The sequence below is a fragment of the Scyliorhinus torazame genome, chromosome 16 (genome assembly GCF_047496885.1).
Source record: "Scyliorhinus torazame isolate Kashiwa2021f chromosome 16, sScyTor2.1, whole genome shotgun sequence".
Taxonomy (NCBI): Eukaryota; Metazoa; Chordata; class Chondrichthyes; order Carcharhiniformes; family Scyliorhinidae; genus Scyliorhinus; species Scyliorhinus torazame.
Window position 1 is genome coordinate 69,474,035 of NC_092722.1, and position 21,453 is coordinate 69,495,487.

Consider the following 21,453-nt stretch of genomic DNA (forward strand, 5'->3'; position numbering starts at 1 on the left):
CAAGAGAGAGATATAATGTGAAGGAGAGAGAGACAGAGCAATAGATGGTAAATAGCAAGACAGAAACAGATTGTGCGAGATTTTAGAAGTACATAAAAAAGGAGGAGAGTAGCTAGAGCAAACAAATGGAAGCAAAGAGAGGAGAAATGATCTGGGGGAATGAAGTAGTGGTAGAGATGTTGAACAAATATTTCACTGAAGACACAAGTTTCCCATCAGAAGTGGATGGTAACCGAGGAGCTAAAAAGATTGAGGAGGAACGGCTTCTGGTGGCTGCCATGGAATGAATGGTCGAACACAAGGTGGCTCCTGTCTGGAGGCGTTGGTCTTGGTCCCTTTTACCCAAATTTCAGGGAATTTTGGCGGCAACGTTGTATGGAGAGTGGAGGGGGATTAGTTCTCCCCCGGATGGGCATGTCTATAGGATATCAAACTGTAAAGAAGACAGTGCAAGTCCTGGCTAAAGCTTTGGAGGAGACTTGTGGTGCAGCAGCAATTGGAAAAATGGCAGAGGGAAAAGGGTCATCATTGACTGGGGAGCTGCCAATGGAACAGTTGATGAGCTTCATTAAGGACAAATTTCATCAGCAGCGTAAAGAAATGCAGTTTCTGGTTGAAGGCAAATGAGGATGCTTTGGCACCTTTCCGCGGGACTTTGGAATAAGACTATAAGACATAGGAGCAGAATTAGGCCACTTGGCCCATTGAGTCTGCTCCGCCATTCAATCATGGCTGATAGTTTTCTCATCCCCGTTCTCCTGCCTTCTCCCCATAACCCCATATCTCCTTATTGATCAAAAACCTATCAATCTCGGTCTTAAAGACACTCGGTGATTTGGCCTCCACAATCTTCTGCGGCAAAGAGTTCCACAGATTCACCACCCTCTGGCTGAAGAAATTCCTCCTTATCTCTGTTTTAAAGGATCGTCCCTTTAGTCTGAGATTGTATCCTCTGCTTCTAGTTTTTCCTACAAGTGGAAACATTCTCTCCACGTCCACTCTATCCAGGCCACGCAGTATCCTGTAAGTTTCAATAAGATCCCCCCTCATCCTTCTAAACTCCAATGAGTACAGGCCCAGAATCCTCAACCGCTCCTCATACGACATGCTCTTCAATCCAGGGATCATTCTTGTGAATCTCCTCTGGACCCTTTCCAAGACCAGCACATCCTGCCTGAGATACGGGGCCCAAAACTGCTCACAATACTCCAAATGGGGTCTGACCAGAGCCTCAGAAGTACATCCCTGGCCTTGTATTCAAGCCCTCTCGACATGACGGCTAACATTGCATTTGCCTTCCGAACTGCCGACTGAACCTGCACGTTAACCTTAAGAGAATCGGAAACAGGGACTCCCAAGTCCCTTTGTGCTTCTGATTTCCTAAGCATCTTCCTATTGAGAAAATAGTCTGCCTCCATTTCTCTTTCCAAAGTGCATAACCTCACACTTTTCCACATTGCATTCCATCTGCCACTTCATTCTCCACTCTCCTAGCCTGTCCAAGTCCTTCTGAAGCCCGCCTGCTTCCTCAATACTACCTGCCCCTCTACAGGTCTTTGTATCATCTACAAACTTAGCAACAGTGCCGTCAATTCCTTCCTCCAGATCATTAATGTATATTGTGAAACGTTGTGGTCCCAGCACCGACCACTGAGGTACACCACTAGTCACCGGCTGCCATCCTGAAAACGACCCCTTTATCCTCACTGTCTGCCTTCTGCCAGTCAGCCAATCCTCTATCCATGCCAGGGTCTTACCCTTAACACCATGGTACTATTACCTTATTTAACAGTCTCCTATGCGGCACCGTGTCAAAGGCCTTCTCGAAATCTAAATAAATCACATCCACTGGTTCTCCTTTGTCTAACTTCTTTGTTACTGGGTGGAGAAGCGCCTGGAGGTCCAAAGGGTGACGATCCAAGAGGTGGAGAAGGTGGCATCCGACCAGAGAGACCAGATTGTGTCTCTGGAAATGGAAATGGTGATCCTGGGAAAAATGTGCAAGATGCGAGCAAAGGTGGATGGCAAGGAGAACAGATCCAGGCGGCATCTTCAGATCGTGAGCCGACCGGAGTAAGTGGAGGGAACGAGTGCAATGGGCTATGTCACGAGGACGATGGCCAGCTTGCAGGATGAGAAGGTTCTGGAAAAGGCTCTGGAGGTAGATCGGGCCCATAGATCCCTGAGGAAGAAGCGCTGCGAGTAGTGCATATGCACGAGGTCCAGGACAAGGAAAAAATTCTGAGGTGGGTGAGAACACAGCGGGATTGCGATTGGGAAGGATACCGAATACAGATTTATGCGGAGCTGAGCAAGAGACTGGCGGGAATCAACAAGGCCAAGGCAGTGTTGTACCAGCACCAGATTCGCTTTGGGGTGTTGTACCCGGCCAAACTTTGGGTCACTTTCGAGGGTCAGGAATATTACTTTGGGACACCGGTAAAGACAAATAACTTTATGAAGGAACATAAGCTGAAAAAGGAACATGGGTGGAAGTTCTGTCCCTGTTAAATTTTGTCTCACGTTTTTGTTTGCTGACTGGGAAGGATTGCTATGGGGATGGTTAAACCCCTTTTTTTGTAGCAAAGTTAAATTATTGCTTTTTTTGGAGGGGGGACCCTTCGGTGATGGGGGTATAATTTATAATTGTATTGCATTCTGTTTTCTATGCTCTGTACAGCATGGAATGTTGTAGTGAGTCAGGTGGGGTGGTGGGCTGGTTTGAGAATGTTCTGTATGGGGGCCATTTTGGGATGAAGTCTCTTGCATTGGGAGGGGGGGGGAACTGGGGAGGGGCTGGGGAAGAGGGTTGGAAAGAAGTAACGGGGTGCAGGAGGAAGGGGGGATGGGTAGAGTGGTTGGTGGTTTCTCAGGTCGGGGCATTGAGGTGGGAGTTGCCACGCAAGAAATGCTGGTAACGGAGGTTAAATGGGGGAGGGTGTGGTGGTTAGCCTGGGTGGGGGAAAGGGTCAGGAGGTTGAAGGGGGAGGGGAAGGGGGTCAGGAGAGGGGGGTGGCGGGGGGGGGGGGGGGGAGTGGAGGCATGCCGCTTGTATGTAGGATGAGTTATGCATGGACAGGGTGAGGAGCCACCTTGGATGGGCCCGATTCAGAGTGGGGGTAGGGATGCGGAGCCCAAGAATGATGATGACCTAGGGGGGAGGGGAGGCAGAAGCCTCCAGTGAGAATCATGTCATGGAAAGTCACGGGCTAAATGGGCCGGGCTTGGATGTTCGCGCACTTGAAAAGTTTGAGAGCAGAGGTGATTTTCTTGCAGGAGACGCATCTCCGGGTGAAAGATCATAAGAACTAGGAGCAAGAGTAGGCCATCTGGCCCCTCGAGCCTGCTCCGCCATTCAATGAGATCATGGCTGATCTCTTGTGGACTCAGCTCCACTTTCCAGCCCGAACACCATAACCCTTAATCTCTTTATTCTTCAAATAACTATGTCTTTACCTTAAAAACATTTAATGAAGGAGCCTCAACTGCTTCACTGGGCAAGAAATTCCATCGATTCACAACCCTTTGGGTGAAGAAGTTCCTCCTAAACTCAGTCCTAAATCTACGTCCCCTTATTTTGAGGCTATGCCCCCTAGTTCTGTTTTCACCTGCCAGTGGAAACAACCTGCCCGCATCTATCCTACCTGTTCCCTTCATAATTTCATATGTTTCTGTAAGATCTCCCCTCATCCTTCCAAATTCCATCAGATGAAGTTGAAGAAGCGATGGGTGGACAAGTGTTCCATTCAGGGTTTTGCTCAAAGTCGAGGCGGGTTGCCACATTGCCGAATAAGAAAACGGGGTTTCCGAGGGCTAGGGATGTGCAGGACCCGGGAAGTGAGGGGAGGGGTGTGGGGAGGTTTGTGATAGTGAGTGGGGTGCTAGTGGGAACTCCAGTGGTATTGGTGAATGTATATGCACTGAATTGGGATGACGGCGGGTTCATGAAGAGGCTGTTAGGAGCAATTGCGAGCTCGGACTCCCAATAACTGATTATGGGGTGGGGGTGGATTTTAATTTTGTTCTTTGACAGTGGTTGGATAGGTCAAGCAATAAGTCAATGGGGAGGTCAAGGGTGGCGCGGGAGCTGGGAGGATTTATGGAGAGAATGGGGATGGTGGATCCATGGAGGTTTGGGCACCCGAGAGAGAGGGAACATGCCTTCTTCTCGTATTTGTGTAGGGTATATTCCAGGATTGACATTCTTGTGGTAAGATGGGCGGTGCTGATGGGAGTGGAAGGAGTGGAATGTGGGGGAATAGTGATTTTGGACCACCCTCTGCACTATCTAGATGTGAGACTTCGTTCAGGTCAGGCGCAGAGACAGGGATAGAGGTTGGATTCGGGGCTTTTGACAGACAAAGAGTCCTGTGGGAAGGTGGCAGTGGCGATTAAGAATTATGTTGAGCTCAATCAGAATGGGGAGGTATCGGCAGTCGCATTCTGGGAGGCTTTGAAAGCAGTGGTCCGGGGGGAAAGTATTTCGTTCAAGGCCCATAAGGATAGGTCGTGAAGGGAGGAGAAGCGGTGATTGTTGGACAAGATAGTTGAGGTGGCTAGGAGGTACTCTGTGGCCCTACGAAGCAGTTGCCAGTGCAAAGAAAGAGGCTGCAGTTTGATTGGTTGACGACGGGAAGGGCGGTGGGTTAGCTGCGACAGGCGCAGGGGCTGCAGCATGAGTTTGGGGAGAGTGCAAGGTTGGTCCACCAACTGTTGCGACAGGCAGCGTCGAGGGAAATCCTGCAGGTAAGGGCGGAAGGAGGGTACGGCGCAGGGGGGGGAGCGGGGGGGGGGGGGGGGGGGCGGGGGGGGAGTTTGATCCAGAGAGGATAAATGAAATGAGGGTGAGCAAGGACCTTTATGAGGGGCTATTTGGGCCGAGCAGGGATGGTGGGAGAGGATGGTATGGGCCAGTTCCTGGATGAGTTGGACTTCCCGGAGTTGGGGGGGGGGGGTGGGGGTGGGGGGGGGGGGGGGGGGGTCGGGGGGGGGGGTCGGGGGGGGGGGCAGGCAATGGTGCAACTATTGGGGCTAAAAGAGGTGATTAAAGTGCATCGGTATGATGCAGTCGGGCAAGGTGCCGGGGCCGGATAGTTTCCTGGTAGAATTTTATGAGCAGTTTGCGATGGAGTTGGCCCCCCCACCTTCTGGGCTTGTTCAATAAAGTGATGGAGAAGGGGGAACTGCCGGTTACGCTGGCGCAGGCATCGATTTCGCTGATTCTAAAAAAGGGGAATGATCCGCTGGAGTGCAGGTTCTGTAGGCCCATCTCGCTGCTGAACACGGACGTGAAGGTCCTGGCAAAGGTATTGGCGAGAAGGTTGGAGGGGTGTGTATCAGAGGTGATCTCAGAGGACCAAACGGGCTTTGTCAAGGGGAGGCAGCTTTCTCAAAGTGCCGGAGATGATTGTGTCAATATACTCAGAGAAGGCCTTCAACTGGGCAGGGTGGAGGTATTTGTGGGGAGGTTCAAGTTTGGGCCAAGGTTTGTGGCATGGTTGTTGTATGTAACCCACATGGCAAGTCTGCCGAACGAATGAGACAAACGTGGGGTATTTTGGGCTGCATAGGGGAATGAGGCAGGGGCATGTTGTCCCCACTGCCTTTTGCGCTGGCGATTGAGCCCTTGGCGATGACACTTTGTGCCTCGGCTGAGTGGCGGGGGATCGGGAAGGGCTTACGGGTGTCGATGTATGCCAATGACTTGCTGCTATTCGTGACAGATCTGTTAGAAAGAGTAGGTAGAATCATGGGCTTACTGAAGAAATTTGGGGCCTTCTCGGGCTATAAATTGATTGTTGGGAAAAGGAAGGCCTTCCGAGTAAACGCTTCAGCGGGGGGGGGGGGGGGAGGGAGGGGTGCAAAGCTCTGCCATTTAAGGTGGCATTGGAGAGGTTCCGACATTTGGTGATCCAGGTAATGCTTGACTGGGTCACGATGCATAGTTGGAATCTGACGGGGTTGGTGGAGGAGGTTAACTGGTGGGATACTCTGCATTTGACATTGATGGGGAGGGTACAGGTAGTAAAGATGAACATACTGCCAAAATTCCTGTTTGTATTTCAGTCCCTCCCAGTTTTTCTCCCCAAAGCCTTTTTATGGAAGGTAAATGCGTTAATCTCAGAGTTTGTGTGGGCAGAGAAGGGGCTGACAAGTTAGTAGGAAGGACTCTGTTGCAAAGGCAAAAGCAGAAGAGGGACTGGCGCTCCTGACTTTGCTGCATTACTATTGGGCAGCAAATGTGGAGGGGCTGGAGAGGGGGCAGATTGGGTCAGGTTAGAGGAAGTGTCGGAGGGAATGAGCCTGAGGGCTCTGTTAACAGTTCCGCTGCCATTGCTCCGAGGACGTATACGGGGAGTCCAGTGGAAGGAGTCATCTATAAAAATTTGGAACCAGCTGAGGAGGATGACTCCACAGTGTGGGAATCATAGGTTTGCGCTGGGGGGAACGGATGGAATGTATAGGAGATGGTGAAAGGAAGGGTTAGTATGGGTCAGGGGCATGCCTATGGAGGGCAAGTTTGCTGGGCTAGAGGAATTGCTGGAGAGGACTGAGCTAACAGGGAAGAGTGAGTTAAGGTACTGGCAGGTGCGGGACTTTGCGCGCAAGGAGCTGCCCTCATTCTCTCAGGGGCCAGAATATACGCTTTTGGAGAAAATGTTGCTCCTGGATGAAGGGGAGGATGGTACGATAGGGGACATATGTGGGTAGTTGGGAGAGCAGGTCGCGACCTTAGTGAAGAGGGTCACGAGGAAGTGGGAGGAGGAGTTGGGGGGGGAGATAGGATGAACATTTTGGTGTGAAGTAATGCGTTGACTGAACTCAATCTCCTCCTGCGGAATGATGAGTCTTATCCAGTTTAAGGTGGTGCATAGGATCCACCTGATTTGGGCTCGGGTGAGTGGGTTTTCCCCAGAGGTAGTGGACAAATGCGAAAGGTGTGGCAGGGGGCCGGCGAACCATTCCCACATGTTCTGGGGGTATGTGGAGTTGGAGAGCTTTTGGGCGGCAGTGTTTTATTGAGGGCTGTAGGGTTTGAGATGCACCTGGACCCTATGGTGGCGATCTTTGGGCTGTCGGAGGTGCCGGAGCTGCCGGAGAAGAAGGATGTCGATGTGGTGGCCTTCGCCTTTCTGATTGCCCAGAGATGGATACATTTGAATTGGAGGTCGGCTACGCCACTGGGGGTCGCAGCATGGTTGGGAGACTTGTATGAGTTTCTCAGGTTGAAGAAAATCAAGTTTGTCCTAAGGGGGTCAGGCGGTGGAGGCGATTCATGACTATATCCTTTGTGGGTGGGGGCGGAGGGGAGAGTGTGACAGTATGTATATTGTAAGAATGATGCAGGGTTTAAAATTTACTGTAACTGCATCCAATCACTAGATGGCGATCAAGCGCATACACGTGGATCACGTGAATACTTTGATTCGGGGAGAAGGTTGTTAGGTGAGGTAGAGAATAGTCGTGTTATCAGGAGTTCTGTAATTGGAATCATAATTTAGTGAATCTGTAATCTTTTATATTTTAGCAAGCAAGTCAAATTTATTTAGTTGTAGTGTTGATAAACTAGCTTTGTTCAAAACGTAGCTTGATGTTCTTTGTGATACACTACACCTCAAAGCCATCCTCATTCAGAAAACAAAGAACATCACAGGGAGTAAATGGAAAAATGGAAAACCATATACTCTGTTGGATGTTAAAGTTATGTGGATAATCTGGCTGTGATTTTCCACACTCCCTTTTACTCCCCTCAGATTGGAAGTCGGCTGCTTGTCAGGAAAGGTGAGAGAGAAAACAGCAAAATTAAAAGAACACCTGTTGTTGGGGAAATGCTAGAATCTATTATTCAGGGATCTGGGGAGAGGAAGGCAAAATGGAATTGAAGCCCAGGCAGAGCCCTTACAATACTGAATGGAGCAGCAGGCTCAAAGGGCTGGAGGCCCACCCCGCTCTGATTTAATGTGTCATTATGTCATTCTCACTTTATCTCTCTCACTCTCTGTCTCACTCTCTCACTATCTGTCTGTCTCTCTCTGTGCCTCTCTGTGTGTCTCTCTCTTTGTTACACTCTCTCTTCTGTTGCTCTCTGTCGCTCTCTCTCACCCTCGGTCTGTCTCCCTCCGTCTCTCTCCATCACTCCCTCCCTCTGTGTCGCTCTTTATCTGTTGCTCTCTCTCTCTTTCCTCCCTCTCTCCCCCTCCCTCTGTCTCTCTCTCTGTCTCTTTCTCTCTCTGTCTCTCTCTCTGCCTCTTCTCTGTCTCTCCCTCTCTCTGTCTCCCTCTCTCTCTCTCCCCCCCTTTCTCTTTCCCTCTCTCTGTCTACCTCTGTCTGTCTACCTCCCTCTCTCTCTGTCTCTTGCTCTCTCCCTCCCTCTCTCTCTTTCTCTCCCTCCCTCGCTCTCTCTGTCTCTCTGTCTCTCCCTCTCTCAGTCTCCCTCCCTCAGTCTCCCTCCCTCCATCTCCCTCCCTCAGTCTCCCTCCCTCCTCAGTCTCGCTCCCTCAGTCTCCCTCCCTCTCAATGTTTCTCTCCCTTTCTCTCTCCCTCGGACTCTCTCTCTGTCTCTCCCTCAGTCTCCCTCCCTCGGTCTCTCTCTCTCTCTCTGTGGCTCTCTCTCTCTCTCAATGTCTCTCTCTCTCTGTCTGTCTCCCTCACGCTCTGTCTCTCTCTCTCTTTCTTTCTGCCTGTGATGAATGTAGAGATTTTAGATGCACTGCATTTCAGGTATTTTGTGCAGTAAGGGTGAAAAGATTGGGTTACTGTATGTGTGAGACTGCTGCAGTCATGTTTTTAAAGAATCCTGGTTTTAAGGGTTGGGAGCCTGGGGTGCAATTAATCAACCACAAAAAGCTTGGGCAAATGGAGTTTTGTTTGGATTAAGGGGGATTCCCTGCGGAGTTGATTAGATTTCAGCTCAGTAAGATTATGTTGTTACTGGGTGGAGCTAAGGCATCAGGCGTTATGTAGAAAAGCAGGTCAGTTAAACAAAGAACAGTACAGCACAGGAACAGGCCCTTTGGCCCTCCAAGCCTGTACTGGTCATGAAACCATCCTTGACCAAAACCCTCGGCACTTCCTAGCGCCATATCCCTCTATACCCATCCTATCCATGTATTTGTCGAGATGCCTTTTGAACAACGTTGATGTATTTGCTTCCACAACCTCCTCTGGCAGCGCACTCCAGGCACTCACTACTCTTTGCGTAAAGAACCTGTCTTATACATCTCCTCTAAACCTTATCCATACCTCTCATAACCTTGTAGACCTCAATCAGGTCGCCCCCAAACCTCCGTCGTTCTAATGAAAACGTTTTTGATGAAGCTGTGAGCAGGAGTCAAGCATTTTGCTCTTTGCAGTTCAGTTAAAGATATGTCTGTAGCCAGATTTCCAAGCAGTTCAGACTTATTTGATTGCAAGCTGAGCTGAAATAAGTTGAGAAGCATCTGCTAAAGAAATACTGGAAGGACCTTGCTCACATCCTGGTCTGTTTTGTGTTTCTCGCTTAATACCTGTCCTGCCGGATGGTTTTAAAATCACAGACATTTGGTTTAGAACTGAACCGTCCCAGCCCCACCGAACCCCCCGTCCTCCCGCCGCAAGCCGCTAATTGGACTGATCTGGCATATCCCCTTTGATTCAGTATGCTCTGTGGCATAGCCCGTGATGCTATGTGTAGTGATCTGCATATCTGTATGTATATAAAGGGTTAATATACAGAAGTAAAAGTTAGATATCCACTAGAAGGCAGCACTAGAGATGGGTATAAAAAACAAACTCAAGCAGAGTTCTCACCTCTTTGCGTTTGGAGTGACTCGTGACCAGAGGTAGAGGGAGAAAGCAGGTATAGTTAATCACAGTTAATATATATTTAATCTTGTTAATTTAATCTCTAGTGCAGTTGTTGAAGAGAGAACAAACTCACAGTTTAATTGTTATTGTTGCTCAATAAATAATATTTGCTCTCATTGAAGACTTTGAGTGTTAATGAACATCGAGTATAGAACCATCTTGGAAAGAAGTAAATGAGCAACAAGATATTACACAAATATAATATAACATGGGACCAGGCTTATGACTTCACGAAAATGTACTAGATTAGGTTAGATTAGAAACAGCGAGAATTTTTTTTTAAAAAATTGTACCGACTATTCAACTGGGGAAGCTTCACAGCATTTGAATCCAAAGAAAAATCACCTCAATAGACCACGTTCAAGCTCCACGTCAACTCAAGACAACCGGTAATCTTAATTCCAATTGGAAACTATTCAAACAGCAGTTTCAGATTTATCTAGAGGCAAATGATTTAACCACCGCTACTGAGGCGAGGAAAATAGCACTGCTTTTATCCATGGCAGGACAGCAGGCAATAGAAATATTTAACTCTTTCATCTACTCTGAAGGGGAGGACAAAAGCAAATTTGATCTAATAATTAACAAATTTGATGACCATTGCAAAACGCAGACAAATGAAATCTTTGAGAGATTCAGGTTCAACAAACATTTGCAAAAACATGGGGAATAATTCACCAGCTTTGTCACCGATCTTAAATTATTAGCACAAACTTGCACCTATGCAGCCTTGCATGATTCGCTGATCAGGGATCAAATAGTGTATGGAATAAGTGATGAGAGTTTAAGAGAAGCATTGTTAAGACAGCAGGATTTATCGCTGAAAATCGCGATTGAAAAATGCTTATCTCATGAACAGAGTAAAAACCAGTACATTGAATTTTATCACCGTGAAAAAGGCTCGAAATTCAACCACGAGGTCGAGAGTGTTAAAATGGTGTTGCAGGCAGTAAAGAAGCACGTTTCGGAAGGCAGCTATTTTGTGCTCGCACACTCCAACCAGGGGCATGCGCACTTCACACGAAAATGCGAGACTGAGGGAAATGAGTCTGCGCATGCGCGAATGTGTCTCATGCATCAAAGAGACGACGTCATGACCTGCTACCGATTTGGCAACACCCACTAAAAAGGGGAAATGTCCACCTCAAGGCAAATAATGTTTAAAGTTTGGAAAACTCAATCTTTATGCTTCACAATGTAGATCAACAGCGCAATTTCAAACTCCGAAACCAAAACAAAGGCACTTCAATGTCAGATGTGTAGATTCATCGGAGCAGAAAAAAACGAAGAGAATTTTTCATCAGAAAAGAACAATATCTCATAGAAAACACGTTTTCATTGGAATTGAAAAAAGTGAGGAACCAACAGCTACAACAAGCACTCCTCAACCAGTAAATATGATCCACTCCAGCAGTGAATGGACTTCAACAGTGCAAGTTAACAATTTTCCAATATCGTTCAAGCTTGACACAGGGTCTTCAGCCAATCAACTGACAAGCATGGATCTCAAGACGATTCCCGGAGAACATGAGATGTTCTCTCTCTGCTGCATGTAGGCTGAAGACTACAATGGTAATCAGATTGCATCTCAAAGTCAAAAACAAGAAAGTAAAGAAGACGCTACGATTTGAGATCGTGGAAAACGAAGGATCATCACTGTTAGGCGCTCAGGCTTGCAAAGACTTGCAGCTTGTTCAAAGAATCTACATGAGTACTCAGGACACATTACGTATGGAAGATGAAATCCAGCATATCCTTCGACAGCACCCTGATGTATTTAAAGGTATGGGCACTTTACCTTACCAGTACAAGATCTTACTTAAAAAAGATGCAAAACCTGTAATTCATCCGCATAGGAGGGTTCCAGCTCCTTTGCGAGAGAGGTTGAAACTAGAACTTGACCGACTACAATCATAAGGAATCATCTCTCGAGTCACACAGCCGACTGACTGGGTCAGCTCTCTAGTATGTCTAAAAAACCATCTGAGATCTTCGAATCTGCATAGATCCAAAGGACTTAAACTAATATATATTAGCAGGGAACATTATCCCATCCCCAAGCGTGAGGAAATCACATGCGAGATGGAGAATGCTCGTATCTTCACAAAATTCAACGTTTTGCAGGGATTCTGGCAGATGCAGCTTGACGACTCGAGCAGATTGTTGTGCACTCTATTTGGACGCTTCTGCTTTAACCGCATGCCTTTTAGATTCATATCCGCTTCAGAGATTTTCCATAGGATAATGGAGCAGATGACTGACGGTATTGCTGGTGCAAGGGACATAATCATTTGGTCCACGAGCAAAGAAGAACACATTTGTCGTTTAAAGAAGGTCTTTCAACAAATCCATAAGTTTGGACTGAAATTAAACCAGGCACAGTGCACATTTGCACAATCCTCATTAAACTTTCTTGGAGATACCATATCTTCTCAAGGTGTCAGACCGGATAACACAAAAATCTCTGCAATCCAAAATATGAAAACGCTAGAAGATAAGAAGGCTGTTCTAAGATTTCTGGGTTTTGTAAATTTCTTGAGCAAGGTCATCTCAAACCTGTCATCGAAAACGTCTGCATTTCGCAATCTGATCAGAAAGTCCACCACTTTCGAATGGACACAAGTGGATCTTAAACATCAACCAATGACTGCACCGATTCTTGCTTTCTTCAACCCGAAAAGAGCAACCAAGATATCCACTGATGCAAGTCAGGATTGAATAGGCGCAGTTCTTTTACAGCAGAATGATCAATCTGATTGGGTTCCTTGGGTTCCTGTTGCAGATGCTTCCAGGGCTATGACTGCGACAAAGTGCAGATATGCACAGATACAAATGGAATGTCTCGGATTACTCACGGGAATACTTAAATTCCACGACTATGTGTACGGGCTTCCAACGTGGAAACAGATCACAGGCTGTTGGTCCACACCATTGAGAGGAATTTAAATGACATGACTCCTCGTCTACAGCTTATCATGATGAAGTTACGGCGCTATGATTTTAACTTGATATACACGACTGGAAAATATCTCATCATTGCTGGTAAGTTTTCCAGATCCATTGCTACAGAGAGCACACCACTTGAATTTATCAGAGACATTGAAGCTCAAACTCAGTTATGTACGGAGTGATGTGTTGGGTAAGCTGGGTCTGTGAGGACTGCGTTTACTGTAGCAGTGAGAGACAGGCTTCCAACACTTGAAGAAATGCAACTCTATTTTATTAAACTCTTAACTATTAAACATGCTTGAACTGTGGGTTGACGCTATGCTGAGTTGACTGGAGACCTGAGGCTGACCTGACCAGACTATCTTACTACCATATGGTGGATGTTCTAGTTGTTGCTCACAGGCTCTGACTGTCTCAGAGGCTGCATCCCCAGAGAGTGGGAAAACTAGTGCCCCCGGTTATATAGTGGCCGTGTCGTGTCTGGTGATTGGCTGCTGTGTTCTGTATGTTCATTGGTCATCCTTTGTGTCACTCACTGTCTGTCTGTGCACCATCATATACTTGTGTGTATATTATGACATCTCCCCCCTTTCAAAAAATGTGTGTATGTGTCAATAAATAGTGGGTGTGTGTATGAGCCTGACTATGTACAAAGTATGTGAGCGTATTTACATGAGTAGGAGCTGAACTATATACAAAATACATGAACATATTTACATGGGAAGGTGTCTAGTGCAGATAGAGTGCATACAACAAAGTAGGAAGAAACAATATGTACAGATGTGTAAACGAAGCACAAGGCAATGAAACATTCAGTCTATAAGTTCAGTCTCTGTGGCGGGCGACGAATTCTGGTTGACCGCCTCAAGGGTGGGTCAGGGGCCGTCTGCACTGGAATGGGCGGAGCTGCGTCCAACGTAGACGGTGGCAAGAGAAACGGCAGATCGGTGACCTCTTGAAAGGGTGTGTCCTGAGGAATCAGCAGGCGAGGTGGGACATCACGTTCAGGTGGCGAGCGTGGAAGCAGCCGCAGTGCCCGCCTATTACGGCGAAGAAAAGAGCCACCATGCATGCGAACGAGAAATGATCTGGGGGCCACTTGCTTGACCACCACAGCTGTGGTAGACCAGCCACCGTCAGGTAGCTGAACATGAACTCGGTCAGCAGGGACCAGAGCAGGGAGATCTGTGGCGTGGGCATCATACGCCGACTTGCATTGGGCCCGAGACAGTTGCATTCTTTGCAGGACCGGAAAATTGTCAAGGTCCAGGATGTGGATAGCCAGCACCATCATCCGTAGTGTGCGGTTCATTAGCAGCTGTGCTGGGGACAGGCCAGCGGACAAAGAAGTCGCCCTGTAGGCTAGCAGTGCCAGGTGAGAATCTGAACCCGCATCAGCAGCTTTACACAACAGTTGTTTTACAATGTGTACCCCCTTTTCTGCTTTCCCATTTGACTGGGGGTAGTGAAATGAAAAAATGAAATGAAATGAAAATCGCTTATTGTCACAAGTAGACTTCAAATGAAGTTAATGTGAAAAGCCCCTAGTCGCCACATTCCGGCACCTGTTCGGGGCAGCTGGTACGGGAATTGAACCGTGCTGCTGGCCTGCCTTGGTCTGCTTTCAAAGCCAGCAATTTAGCCCTGAGCTAAACCAGCCCCTGGGGGCTTGAAGTGACGTGCGTGAAATTGTACCGTCGGGCAAAATCCATCCACTCCTGACTGAAGAAGCACGGGCCATTATCTGTCATGACCATAAGTGGAATGCCATGACGGGCAAAGGTATCTTTGCACGCCCTGATGACTGTTGCTGATGTGAGGTCATGCAGTCTGACCACCTCGGGGTAATTTGAAAAATAGTCCACGAGGAGGACGTAGTCCCGGCCTTTTGCGTGGAAGAGATCAATGCCAACCTTGGTCCATGGGGACGACACCAGTTCATGCGGCTGCAAAGTCTCTTTCGGCTGAGCCGGCTGGAACCATTGGCACGTTGGGCAATTTAGGACAGTGTTGGCGATGTCGTCATTGATGCCAGGCCAATATACTGCCTCTCGGGCTCGCCGGCGACACTTTTCCACCCCCAGGTGACCCTTGTGGAGTTGGCTGAGGACGAGGTCTCGCATACTATGTGGTATTACTATCCTGCCCAGTTTCATTAGTATGCCATCGACCACTGCCAGGTCGTCTTTTATATTGTAGAACTGTGGGCACTGGCCCTTCTGCCAACCAGCTGTGAGATGGCGCATTGGAGTAAAGTATCCCTGGCCGTCTCTTGACGAATCTGCACAACCCTTTCGTCAGTGGCCGGAAAGTTGGATGCGCAGAACCCAACATGGGCGTCGATCTGGCAGACGAAGTCCGACTGCCCGCACGGCGTGGTGATGGAGCGAGAGGGTGCATCGGCCACAATGAGCTCCTTAACCGGGGTGTAGACCAGGTCAAAATCATAGCGTCGGAGTTTGAGGAGGATACGCTGTGGGCGTAGCGTCACACCGTTGAGGTCCTTCTGTATGGTGTGAACCAGTGGCCTGTGGTCCGTTTCGACCGTAAACTTGGGGAATCCATACACGTAATCATGGAATCTGTCAATCTCCGGGAGGAGGCCCAGGCACTCTTTCTCGATTTGAGCATATCGCTGCTCAGTCGGGGTCATGGCTCCCGATGCATATGCGACTGGGGCCCAGGAGGAAGATTCATCGCGCTGGAGGAGTACTGCCCCAATGCCAGCCTGGCTCGTGTCAGTGGAGATCTTCGTCTCCTTGGCAGGGTCGAAAAATGCCAGGACCAGGGCCTTGGTCAGTTTCGCCCTGAGCTCACGCCACTCTCGCTCATGAGCGGGGAGCCACTTGAAGTCGGTGTTTTTTTTTACAAGATTGCGGAGAGCTGTGGTGTGAGATGCGAGGTTGGGGATAAACTTCCCAAGGAAGTTGACCATCCCTAGTAAGTGGAGGACCGCCTTCTTGTCCTCCGGGGTCTTCATTGCATTGATCGCCGGCACCTTATCTGCGTCTGGCTGCACACCGAACTGCGAAATATGGTTGCCGAGGAACATTATTTCTGCTTGACCGAACAAGCACTTGGCTCTGTTGAGTCGGAGGCCATGCTCGTGGATCCTGTGGAACACTCGCTTGAGGCGATCGATGCGTTCCTGAGGAGTTGTGGACTAGACAATGATGTCATCGACGTACATTCGCACCCCCTCGATGCCCTCCATCATTTGCTCCATTATTCGGTGGAACACCTCCGAGGCAGAGATGATGCCAAAGGGCATCCGGTAGTAACAATAACGACCAAATGGGGTGTTAAAAGTGCAGAGCTTTCGACTGGATGCATCTAGCTGTATATGCCAAAACCCCTTGGAGGTATCCAGCTTCGTAAATAACTTGGCGTGAGCCATTTCGCTGGTGAGCTCTTCTCGCTTAGGGATGGGGTAGTGTTCCCTCATAATGTTACGATTCAAATCTTTGGGGTCGATACAAATGCGAAGTTTCCCTGACGTTTTTTTGACACAAACCATGGAGCTAACCCAGTCCATGGGTTCCGTGACCTTGGAAATGACGCCCTGGTCCTGGAGGTCTTACACCTGCTGCTTGAGGCGGTCCTTAAGGGGGGCCGGCACCCGACGCGATGCATGAACCACGGATGTGGCATTCGGTTTCAGAAGTATTTTGTATGTGTAGGGGAGTGTGCTCATACCCTCGAAGACGCCGTGGTATCGTGCTACGATGTCATCTAATTGGGTTTGAAAGTTGGCATCTGGCGAGGCTGATGCCTCAGCGGGTGACATGGAGTGAACCCGCTGCACAAGATTCAGGATTTTGCAGGCCTGAGCACCGAGCAAGGAAGCTTTGTTGGACGCTACTATTTCGAAACGCAGGGTGGCTCTTGAGGAACGATGAGAAACCACAAGCTGGCATGAGCCACTGGCAGCAATGGCATTGCCATTGTAGTCGATAAGCTGGCAGGCCGATGGAAGAATGCTTGGCTTGACGTGGATGGTATCCAGGTCAGACTTCGAAATGAGGTTCGCTGAAGCGCCGGTGTCCAGCCTGAAGCGTGTGCGAGATTCGTTGACCGTAAGGGTGGCACACCACTTGTCGTCCGGATCAATGCTCAGCCCTAGGAGTGGATTAGCCTTTTTTTTGGAAAGCATCATATGCTTGGTGATGATGCCCACCCGGAATGGGGATCCTCAGTGTCGGGATCTGGAACCATGTCGGAGTCTGCAATGAGTTGCTGCACTAACCGGACATTCCTGCGCTGCGGCTGGGATCGTTGTGTGGTGAGCAGTTGAGCAGATCTGCACAGGGCTGCGTAGAGGCCAAGCTTGCCACACTGGAGACAGCGTCGAGATTTCGCGGGATATTGCCGCTTTAAGTGGGTGGATCATGTTGTTGCACGTCATGACGCCGACGCCAGGACGTTATGTGCGCCACCGCGCATGCGCGGTGCGGTCGAAAGATATGCGCACATGCGCAGTTCGATCCTCGGCCTCGCCGTCGCCTCGGTCGTTGTGCACATGCGCAGGAGCCCGGGAAAAGTGCGCGAAATGGCTGCCCTCATCCAGACTCAGGCCGTGGAGCTGTTTTACGGCCTGCACCTGCTCCGCATCGTGGGGGCCTTTTCGCGCCATCTCTGCCGCCTTGATATGGGAGGACCAGTCATTAGCGTGCTCATGTAGGACGCAGGTTTCGATGGCGATGGTGAGGGTGAGCTGCTTAACTTTGAGGAGTTGCTGGCGAAGGGGATCGTAATGGACACCAAAAACAATCTGGTCGCGGATCATGGAGTCGGAGGTGGAGCCGTAGTTGCAGGACTTACCCTTACCCTTACCCTGAAGCCTTTGCTGGAACACATAGCGTTCAAAGCTCTCATTGACATCGATGTCACAGTGGCTGTCGAACTTCAGCAGGACTGTTTTGAACTTTGTCTTGTCCTCACCTTCAGCAAAGGTGAGGGAGTTAAAAATGTGGATAGCGTGGTCCCCGGCTGTAGAGAGGAAGAGGGCAATCTTTCTGCTATCCAATGCGGCCTCAAGGTCAATGGCTTCAAGATACAGCTGAAACGTCTGCTTAAAATTCTTCCAGTTTGCACCGAGGTTGCCGGCGATGCGGAGAGGTGGGGGAGGGTGGACGCTGTCCATGTTACCGGATGGGTGATCGCTGGTCAAAGGCAGACTATCTCAAGGTAGGTCCGTCAAACTCAAACATAACTCACTGGTACCATGATGTGTTGGATATACTGGATCTGCGAGGACTGCGTTTACTGTAGCAGAGAGAGACACAGGCTTCCAACACTTGAAGAAATGCAACTCTATTTTATTAAACTCTTAACTATTAAACATGCTTGAACTGTGGGTTGACGCTATGCTGCGTTGACTGGAGACCTGAGGCTAACCTGACCAGACTATCTTACTACCACATGGTGGATGTTCTAGTTGTTGCTCACAGCCTCTGACTGTCTCAGAGGCTGCATCCCCAGAGAGCGGGAAAACTAGTGCCCCCTGGTTCTATAGTGGCCGTGTCCTGTCTGGGGATTGGCTGCTCTGTTCTGTATGTTCATTGATCATCCTTTGTGTCACTCACTGTCTGTCTGTGCACCATCATATACTTGTGTGTATATTATGACACAGAGAATCTTACGGCATCTGATGAGAAGCTACAGATTATCCAACAAGAAACAAAGAAAGATGCAACCTTGCTGAGGGTGATGCACCATCTCCAGCATGGTTGACCAAAAGGACGATGTCCACAATATCAAAACATTCAAACCGAGTTAACAGTAGTTGATGGGCTATTGTTAAGAAATGATCAAATTGTGATTCCACAGAGTCTATGCTCTGAGATGCTACACAAGATTCATGATCTTGGAATTGGGAAATGGAAAAGGAGAGAAAGGCAGGCAGTTTACTGGCCTGACATCAACAAAGGTATCTCTGACATGGTCACGACATGTGCTACCTGTCCGAAGCACCAACCTGTACAGTGTAAAGAAACACTTCAACAACATGAATTAATAACAGTTAGCCCTAAGGAATACCTGCTTTTCAGAGATGTTCTCTGTGAAGGAGAGATCCTTTGACACTGTTTTAAAAAAAATACCTAAATCCTGTCAGAACCAGGAAGAAACTCTGGCTGCATTTTTCGAGAAAATGCTTCTCAACTTGTTTCAGCTCACCTTCTAATTACATCTTCTGAACTGCATGGAAAGGAACTGCTCATCTTGCTGCAGACATATGTTTGACTGAACTGAGTTGCTTGACTTCTGCTCACATCTCCAACTAACTCTTCACGAACCCTGTTTTTCTGCAAAATGCCTGACAATTTGGTTCCTCACAGTCTTAACAAACTGGAACCCAATTAAATCCACAGGGAACCCCCTTCATCAAAACAACATTCCATCAGCCCAAGTTTTAATAGCTTTAATTCCACCTCTGGCTAGAATTTATTTTAAAAACTTGACTGCAGCAGTCAAACACACACGAACCCTTACTGCACCAAATACCTATAATACAATATATCTGAAATCCCTACATTTATCACAGTGTCACACTCTCTCTGTCTCTCTCTCATTCTCTCTCACTCTGTCCCTCTCTGTCACTCTCTCAATTTCTTTCATTCTGTCTCACTCTCTCACTCACTCTCTCACACTCTCCAGGTACAAAAGGACATTACCACCTCTCTTCCCCGTTCAATACTGATATCTCTCTGATTGTTCACTTCCTGGTCTTTAGTGTTATGGGCTCCCTCATTCACTATCACTCTCTCACTTTCTCTCGCCTTCTCTCACTCTTTCTCTCTCTTTTACTGCCTCTCTCACTCTCTCTCTTACTCCCTTTCACTCTCTTTGATACTCTTTTACTCTTTCTCTCTCTCCAGGTACAGAAGGACATTTCCTCCTTTCTCTTCTGATCAATACTGATATCTATCCGGTTGCTCACCTACTGGTCTTTACCGTTTTCTATGGCTCACTCACTCTTTCTCTCACACTCTCTCTCTGCAGTGCAAAAGGACATTTCCATCTCTCTCCAGATTAATACTGATATCTTTCCAATTGCTCACGTCCTGGTCTTTACTGGTCTCTGTGGCTCTCTCACTCTGCTTCATAGAATTTACAGTGCAGAATGAGGCCATTGCCCATTGAGTCTACACTGGCCCTTGAAAGAGCACCCTACTTAAGCTCATGCCCCCACCCCATCCCTGCAACCCAGTAACCACCCCCCCACAACCTTTTTGGACATTAAGGGGCAATTTAGCACGGCCAATCCATCTAACCTGCACATCTTTGGACTGTGGGAGGAAAGCGGAGCACCCGGAGGAAATCCACGCAGACACAGGGAGAAAGTGCAAACTCCACACAGACAGTCACCCGAGGCCGGAATTGAACCTGGGTCCCTGGAGCTGTGAGGCAGCGGTGCTAACCACCGTGCCGCTCCCAAACAGGTTGGGAGTGGGATTTGAATCTACATCTCCAGAACAGATTGCGACCTAAATGCAATGCCTTAGACTGCATGGCCATCCTGACCCACACTGTCTCTCTCTCACACACACACTCTCTCAGTATCTATCTCTCTCTCTCACACATGCTCCCTCATTATCGCTCTCACTTTCACTCTCTCTCACACTCTCTCTCTCTCCCTCCCCAGGTACAAAAGGACATTTCCACCTCTCTCTCCCAATCAATGCTGCTATGTCTCCGGCTTTTCGCCTCCTGGTCTTTACCATTCTCCCTGATGGGGAAACAATTGGTGACAGCGCGAAATTCCAGGTTTCCAAATGTTTCCGGAACAAGGTGAGGTCAACTCCAGACTCCATTTCAGCTCTGTCACACTTTCTGTCTCCACCTCCCCATCCAATCTGCTCTGTCACATTCCCACTCTCCATCTCCCTCTCCAATCTGCTCTGTCACACTCCCTCTTTCCATTTATCCCATTTCGGCTATGTCACACTGCCTCTCTCCATTTACCCCTCCAATCTGCTCTGTCATACTCCCTCTCTCTATTTCCCCCCTCTATTTATGCTTTGTCACATTCCCTCTCTCCATCTCCACCTCCAATCTGCTCTATCACACTCCCTCTCTCCAATCTGCTCTGCCACATTCTCTCCATCTCCCACACTGTTTCATCTGTCTCTCTCTCTCTTCCTCTCTGTCTGTTTTTGTATTTCTCTACTTCCCAATCTCTGTCTCTCTCTCTCTTTCTCCCTCTGTCTGCATCTCCCTCCCTGACTGACTCTGATTCTCCCTATAGTTCTGTCTTTCTCCTTCCCTCTCTATTTTGTTGCACTACCACTAGCTGTCTCCCTTCCTCACTTTCTTTGTCAGTCCCTCACTCTCCCTCTGTCTCCATTTCTCTTCCTCTCTCTTCAACCCTTTCTCACTCTGTCTCATTCTCTGGCTGTTCCCTTCTCTCTCCATCTCCCTCCCTCTCTCTGTGTCTCCCACCCACTCTCTTTCTCCCTCTCTTTGTCTCCCTCTCTCTGTCTCTCTCTCTCTCTGTATGTCTCTTGTGGTAGTCACCACTGATGTATTATACTGTAGAAATGGGTTTTACGGTAAGGCCCCTGTACTACAGGTACGGGGGTAGATCCCTGCCTGCTGGCTCCGCCCAGTAGGTGGAGTATAAATGTGTGTGCTCTCCGTACAGCAGCCATTTTGTCA

The 21,453-nt window shown here is 48.5% G+C and overlaps 1 protein-coding gene across 1 annotated transcript in view; it reads left to right on the top strand.

The window, feature by feature from the left end:
- The window catches only part of LOC140392865 (alpha-2-macroglobulin-like), a 305,968-nt gene that overhangs the window by 130,768 nt on the left and 153,747 nt on the right, over positions 1-21,453 (top strand). The window contains exon 14 of the mRNA XM_072478608.1: positions 20,441-20,586. Coding sequence (XP_072334709.1) covers positions 20,441-20,586 — 146 coding nt within the window. The remainder of the gene's footprint in view (positions 1-20,440; positions 20,587-21,453) is intronic.